Below are 7,829 nucleotides of genomic sequence, written 5' to 3'. Positions count from 1 at the left end.
GATAAAAGAACAGTTCAAGATAGTGTAAAATACAAAAGAAAAATGTGATTAGATGAATAATGAAACTGTGGATATCAATAAGTATCGGAGAAAGAGAAAGAAGATACGAATGTTTCAGTCAAATCATAATTAATACCAATGTTTAATTATTACATCCTTAAAATTAATCTGGGACAGGAACATCTTTAAATAAACAAAAAAAAAAAATCTTGGATTAATATTTATGATGAAATGATAATCTTGGAGATCCAATAAGAAACTAAGAATGTCTTGATTTATTTTTTTCCTATTTAATTTTCATCTAATTTCTTAGTGTTGGTTTGGTTAGTTTTTACTTTTTAAACTTTCGAAAAACAACATTCACGGGAAGTAAATGATCCCATAGCCAAAAGAATGCGAAAATTCTATTTAAACGTCAAAATCCACACTTTTAAACAAGTCACTATTACATTATTGACTTTCTCAACCAATGTCTCAGCGACAACGTTTTTTTTGTTTTAATTTTTATATATTCTAGTGATATTTTTTAATATATATTATGTATTATTTATACACATGGAATATTTAAATGATGTGACTCTTATTTTTTATTCGGCGAATTTAATTTATTATAAGAAAAATTTGCTGAGTTTTACTAATGGCGAAGGAGGGTTGAAAAGTGAGTCGTAGCTGGTCCAAGAAAGGGTAATAAAATAGGTTAAAGTTTTTTTTATTTTTTATTTTTTTCAATCGTCTTTATTCTCTCTCATACGTAGAGAGAGAAAAAGAAGGAATTTAATTTTTTTTTATATTTGATTATATTTTATATTATATTTTAGTTGATATAGTTGACAGAGGTTGAGCAAAGAGAAGGGGGCAGAGTAGGGTTTTAATCTTCACCAATCCCTTACCCTCTTCAACGTACAATCCGAGCTTGAGAGAGAGAAACAGAAACAAAATCAGAAACCCTTCTTTTTTCTTCTTCTCTTCGTTATTTCTTCTTTCAATTTTCGCAGTACTAACCCTAGTTTCCTTGAACTCTCACTTGGAAACCCTAGCTGCTTCAGCTATGCCTCATTTATGCTGAATTCGCCACTATGTGGCTGCCATTTCAGTTCACAACAGTAAGGTAAGTGAAGGATTTGTTAGTTTCGTTTCTGCATTCTCTTGCATAAGAGTATCAATCATCGCTGTTTCCTTTTTCTGTGGCTTTAATCAGGTGCATGCGCGTTGTTTGAGTGTGAAGGAGGAGGAAGAGGCATGGACCGTGCGCTTCTCCTCGCGTGCGTGATTTGCGGGATCCTCTTCTCGGTGTTAGGGTTGGCTTCCTTCTTCATCCTCTGGGCTGTGAACTGGAGGCCCTGGCGAATTTATAGGTATCTCATCCGGATTATTGTTTCTGTTTACCTGTTTTGACTTGGTGCTTTGTGTTTTTTTTTTGTTGTTGTTGTTTTAAGATTGAATTGTCTTGCTGCACAGTTAATGCTTTTTGATTTCTTGTGCCGTTGCTTTCTGTCACTTAAATTAGTGCTTGTTTTCTAGTGATTGATGATTTTATATCTACTGGCATTGACTGCTGAGTACTACTACTGTCGCTGAAATGGGTAACTTATTAGCCACCTTTGTTTAACAATCTGGGAATTAAGTGCGGGTTACTAGGGCGCGGTGTTTTTCCGGATTTGATGGCGGTCTGCTAAGTGTGGCAGTTCGGTTCCAATTTTGAATTGTGAGAGCCGGCCGTTTGTAATTTTTTTTCGTGGGAAATCACTGGGGCCTTACGAGCTTGTTGCTTCCTTGTATTGAATGCTTTGCAATTCTTTTAAGTAATTTTGTTGGAATCCACTGGAAGATGCATGTTGGCAACGTTGTAACGGCTAGTGTTTACCGTAGAGGTATTACATGGGGCATGGATGCCAAGTTTAAATGATATGTCTAACCTTTAAATCTTCAACGTGATATACTTAGAAAATAATATTTTTTATCTATCAATGTTTTGGGCTAAAGTAGGTGATTAATTGAATTTCCCTTTGTTTCCTTTGTAGAAAAAGGGACTACCTGAATGAAACTGAAATTCTCATGAAATCTATAGTCCCATGTATTAGGTTTATAATTTTAGTATGTCTGTTGGAATCTTAAGTAACAGGGTTAGAAATCTGAAGTTATAACGGCATGGTTTATGGTATATTTTTAATGAAATATAATGAATTTGAGACTAAACATACCTTTATATTCCATATATGTTGTTTGTATTAATATTGGACGAATGTCATTTAAAAATTGTGTCTGTTGATGTAACAAATATGTGCATTTTGCTGGGTGACTCATGTGAGTTATTAAAAATTAATTTCCCAAATATGTGTCTCTCAAACTGCTACTTCCTCCAAGGTAAGCATGGATTCTTGCTTTTTAATTTTTGAAGGTTTACCAGATGGGATATTTAATTCCATTATTAGAGGCCTTTCTCCATCTGTGCTGTTTATCTTCCAAGTATATATATATATATATATATATATATATATATATATATATATATATATATATATATATATATATATATATATATATATATGTATATATGTGTGTGTGTGTGTGTGTCTTAGTCTCACTTCGGCTAGAGATAAAATTTGGAAAGAGTATGTAAGTGGGAAACCACCCTCACCTCACAAGTTGGTTTTGTAGAGTTGGGTTAGACATTATCCTACATTATAAGACTTCCGTTTAGAATACTCTCATATTTTTTAGTTTCAGTTAACAAATTTCATTGGACTACTTGCTTCTTTTTGGAGGTAAGCCTTAGCACAACCATAAGGTGGCTGCATTGCATTCTGGGAGTCATGGTGTAGTCAAGGAAACATCTCCTACTGGTTGAAGTAAGGTTGTGTTGTGTGTATATCAGACCTTCCTCATACGCCGTAATGATGCAAGCTCATGCATTATGCTACCCTTTCAGTCACCTTTTTAGGGATCTGAATACCATTAGGCTACCTAGGAATACTCACATTAGATACTTAATTATTATTTTTTTCTCTATCTATAAAATTGTAATTTATCAGGGATAGAGTACAAATCAGGAGGGTTTGTAGTCCTTCTTAACCAGCTATTGCTGGCAAAAGAAGCTAGAAAATGCAGTGATTACCAAGTTGCTTTAAACTGTGGGATTTGATCTCTAATATGATATTAGAGCATCCATGACAATAGTTCATACTTCCACCCTCATTTTTTAAAAAAATGTTTAATTTTGGCAAGACCGACATATCATTTTATGTGCTTCAAAGTCAAGCTCAATGGATGTTGTATGGGGGAATTTTAGATACTTAGATATAAAGCCATCATAAGTTTTCAACGATTAATTTAAGCTTTTAGGAATCCTTGGGAAAGTAATGCAATATCATTGTATGTCTGACTCTGCCTAACCTTTGATTTAAATCATTGTGACAACTAGAAACATCATGACCAAATTTGAAAAAGAGTTAGTACTGAATAGAGTATGTCTATGACCACCAAGAAATCTGAGGCCTCTGCAATGACTCTTGCGATCATTTGGGACAAGGTTGGTATTGTTGAACTCAGGGTATTCAAAACCTGAGAGAAGGTTTTGTGCAACACTGGCTTGTGATGGTGTGTCCGGAAGACAATTGTATTTTACTACATTTACCATATTTGGAGTTTTCTTTTGGAAATTTTCAAGACAAGCCTCTTTCGATATGACTAGGTATCACTTTATTGGCCTTGGATCAAGTCTATTGCTAACCAAGGTAAAAATAGATTCATACTTTTCAGTTTGCTTTTAAATTCGTTGAGTCACTCCTTTGGTTAAATAGTTTCACAAATTGCTGTGATAGTGACAAATAGGGTTTGATTCATAGAAGATACTCAGAAATTGTTAGTATAGTGAAGCAAAGCAAAAAAAGAAAAGAAAATTGCTGTCTACTTTTTATGAGTTTTTGATATTGTTTAGCAATTCATAGCTTATGTTGGTAGTTATCGATGAATTTTTATAATTGAGAGAAATAAATGGAAGAAAATATATTTTAGGGAGCTTGTGCTAGTATGAGATACGATGAAAGAGAGAGAAGAGTTGAAAACAAGTAAATGCTCATCTAGACCCTAGGCTACAAATAGGTACAACTCAAAACAACTCTTTAATAAAGCCTATTCTGCTCCATGTTTCTATAATTATAACAATTAATTTTACAATATTTGATGAATCCACAATGATAGCAGTTGGATTGTTGAACCTAACACATAAGGTTGTGCTAGGTCTCATGGCTGCCTTTTGAAACTATTTCGGGCTTCTTTGCATATATTTTATTCATTTCTTTCTATTTGCAGTTGGATCTTTGCTCGAAAATGGCCAAATATCTTGCAAGGTCCTCAACTCCATTTGCTCTGCGGTTTCCTGAATCTTTCTGCATGGATTGTTGTTGTTTCTCCAATTTTGGTGCTTATAATTTGGGGATCCTGGTTGATTGTGATATTGGGTCGAGATCTGATTGGGTTGGCTGTAATAATGGCTGGTACTGCCCTTCTATTGGCTTTTTATTCAATTATGCTGTGGTGGAGAACTCAGTGGCAAAGCTCAAGTAAGTATTTTTTGGCCTATTATTTCTTGTTTACAGTTATTAAGCTTTTAATATTTTATTCAATTTGAAATTCACATTTCTAAATGCTGTAACCTAGGTAGATATTGTTTCTGGTATTACGAATGTAGATTGTTTTCTGTTGTCAATGATCTTTAATCATTTAAGCAATTGACAAGCTTTGGAAGTGATGATTATGTCTTCTGTTTCACGAAAATTTAACAGGAGGGATAGGCGTACTGTTGTCTTGTATGACTCTTCTATTTATAAAATTGCAGTAGCTTCAGAGGAAACCTGGTCGATAGAAAATTTGGTCAAAAAGATCATTGGATGTGTTGGCAAGTGGTCATAAACTTGTGATGAATAAAATGAGAACATGGGAACTCTTGTAGGGTGATGGTTTTGTATGCCAAATAAAGAAATTTTGCATTGAGACTTTGCCTAATAACTCGAATAATGTTAATAGAGGATATCAGATGCTGTTTAAATTATGGGGGTTAAAGAAAAGAAATAATATAGAACAGGATTCTTGAGTAACATAATAATACATGGATATGGCATGTTTTACTTTTTAAACACAATGGGTCCTAATATTGTAACATTTACTAATAATGCTCATAGCAAGATTGACATTTGGAGTATCAATAGGTCTAGTCTAGCTGTAGCATTCAACATTAGGATGGACAGAATTTTGTTGTCAGAATAGGCTGCAGGAAGGAGACAACGTTTACTTTGAGGTTTATAATGAACACATAGACATGAACATAAGAGTTGATGTCTTTAATTTGATGAAAAAAAAGTTCATGATATTAAAGGTAGACAACTCTTATGTTCACAGTTATGTTTTCGTTGTCAACCTCAAAGTAAACATTGTGGCACTTACCGATTTGGGTCGATTTCTTTGGTTGATCCCAAATGAGTACTTTGCACTTAACTCGTTGGAATTTTCCATGAAGAACAACATATTTGAAATGATGTTTCGAACATGGTGGCAAATCCAAGAAAATTTCTTTGGCCGGATACTTGGTCAATTTGACATGGAAAATATTTAGTATTGCGCCTGACTTAGAAGCCAAAGTACTTCTTTAATGTCATTTTTGTGCATCTTCCTTTAAACACAATTGTATGAAAAGTATTGCCTCCTATGTATTGAAAGGATGTATCTCCTTGAAGATTGTAGAAATGTCAAAGATGAGCCCAACCTTCAGTCATGGCTGGGTCCTCTAGGTCCATTTTATAAGAAACCACATTTGTGTTCCCTTTATTGTCAACTAAATTCCAATTGGGTCCATGCTCATACGTAAAACATTCAGTGAACTGACAATCCACGTGACCAAAGTTTTTGCCATCCAAGTGGATAATAGTAAACTTGCCTTTGTTTTTTCTTGTGAAAATATTTGGAACGTTCTCCATTGAAGTTGTGGTTCCTATGTGAACAACTTGTACATATTGGAGGCTTTAAGTGAGCAAAATACCTTTGAGTGGTTGTTAATTCAAATGAAAAGGATGGACCTTTAAGTGGTTTTTGATGGAAATGAAAAAGTCCATCTTTTCCATCAAAAACCACTCAAAGATCCACCCTTTTTCATTTGGATTAACAACCACTCAAAGTTGTTATGTTCACTTAAAGCCTCCATTGTCATCAAGTTGTTCACATAGGAACACCACAGGTTGTCAATGGATAATGTCCCAAATATTTTCACAAGAAAGTTTATTGGTATCCACTTCGATGGCCAAAACTTTGGTCATGTGGATTGTGAATTCACCCCCGAAGTTGAGTATGATCCTGGACCTAAATGGAATTTAGTTGATAGTAAAGGAAACACAAATGTGGTTTCTTATAACATGGACCTACAATACTTAGTCATAATTGAATGTTGCGCTCATCTTTAGTCATGGTTGGGTACTGTAGGTCCATGTTATAAGAAAAAAAATTGTGTTTCCTTTACTTTAAACTAAATTCCATTAGGTTTCAAGCTCATACGCAAAACTTTGGGCGAATTGACATTCCACGTGGCCAATGTTATGACTATTAGTAAACGTGCCTTTGGTTTTGCGTCTGAACTTGGACTCAAATGGAATTTAGTTGACAGTAAAGGAAACACAAATGTGGTTTCTTATAACATTGACCTACAGTACCCAACCATGACTAATGATAAGCCCTACTTTCAGTCATGGCTGTGTACTGTAGGTCCATGTTATAAGAAATTACATTTGTGTTTCCATTACTGTCAACTAAATTCCATTTGGGTCCATCCTCAGACGCAAAACTTTGGGTGAATTGATGATCCACATGACCAAAGTTCTGCATCTTGTCTTTCCAACGTATTGGTAGTGAACGTGAGATTTTCAACATACTTTATGTCACTGATTGAACATCTCGAGCGTAGGTAAAAATGCTTATGGGTGGTCCAATAGCAAGTTGAATAATAGGTCCAAAAAGCCTCGTTTGGATAGACTTTGATACCATATTAAAAAGTGGATTCAAGTCTAATTCAACCTTATAAAACTTGTTTGTAAAGTGAGGTTTGCACCAATCTATTTACTATAATTGACTTTATCTTTAGTTGATGTAGGATATTCAACACATACTATAGTTTTTACTCTATCCTAAAGCCTAGGCATTGGAATTTTTTGCAGTCTAAGCTTGATATCCTATTGCATTTTTTCTTGTGTAACGGATGCTGGGGTTTTGTTCATATTTCTTCATTTTGAACAGCAATGAAATAAATTGCTTATAAATAGGTGTTTTGTTAAGTGTAGTATATCGAGCACCGGAGACTGTTCTTTCATTAGGTCTTCAGTCAAATCCATTTATTGTTTGGAGATTGTACTTGTTGTCAGGTGACAATTTGTTTGTTTTTGTTCTGTATGTTACTTTTTTCAGTTCCTAAGTTGTAGTAATAAGTGAATGGTATGGCCAAGAAACAACTATGATGTACAAAGTCGACATGAAGTGTATGTTTTACCTGGTTTTTATGTAGAAATTTAGAATGTTAGGCATCTTATGGTTGATATATTTTTGTTCATGTTATAGTCGTTAAGGCCAATATTTACATTTTTCTTTGACAGGGGCTGTGGCCATCCTGCTTCTTTTGGCTGTTGCTTTACTCTGTGCATATGAACTTTGTGCCGTTTATGTTACAACTGGATCACGAGCATCTGACCGCTATTCTCCATCTGGTTTTTTTTTCGGAGTCTCTGCAATTGCTTTAGCAATCAACATGCTATTTATCTGCAGGATGGTTTTTAATGGTATGGTTTTGAATT

General features: G+C 34.3%; 1 protein-coding gene across 3 annotated transcripts in view; it reads left to right on the top strand.

Annotated features, from left to right (window-relative positions):
- The first annotated feature begins 842 nt into the window (after positions 1-842).
- The window catches only part of LOC114175865 (calpain-type cysteine protease DEK1), a 29,453-nt gene continuing 22,466 nt past the window's right edge, over positions 843-7,829 (top strand). The window contains exons 1-4 of one of the 3 annotated variants that reach the window (XM_028060700.1): positions 843-1,108; positions 1,199-1,355; positions 4,312-4,562; positions 7,632-7,814. In XM_028060700.1, coding sequence (XP_027916501.1) covers positions 1,240-1,355; positions 4,312-4,562; positions 7,632-7,814 — 550 coding nt within the window. In that variant the 5' untranslated portion in view covers positions 843-1,108; positions 1,199-1,239. Of the gene's footprint in view, positions 1,109-1,198; positions 1,356-3,984; positions 4,102-4,134; positions 4,230-4,311; positions 4,563-7,631; positions 7,815-7,829 lie in introns of those variants that run through there. The other 2 variants (XM_028060701.1, XM_028060703.1) reach the window with 2 other exon arrangements.

This window comes from Vigna unguiculata, chromosome 3, assembly GCF_004118075.2.
Source record: "Vigna unguiculata cultivar IT97K-499-35 chromosome 3, ASM411807v1, whole genome shotgun sequence".
NCBI lineage: Eukaryota > Viridiplantae > Streptophyta > Magnoliopsida > Fabales > Fabaceae > Vigna > Vigna unguiculata.
Note: the sequence above shows the minus strand (reverse complement) of the source record. Positions and strands in the feature narration are given on the sequence as shown.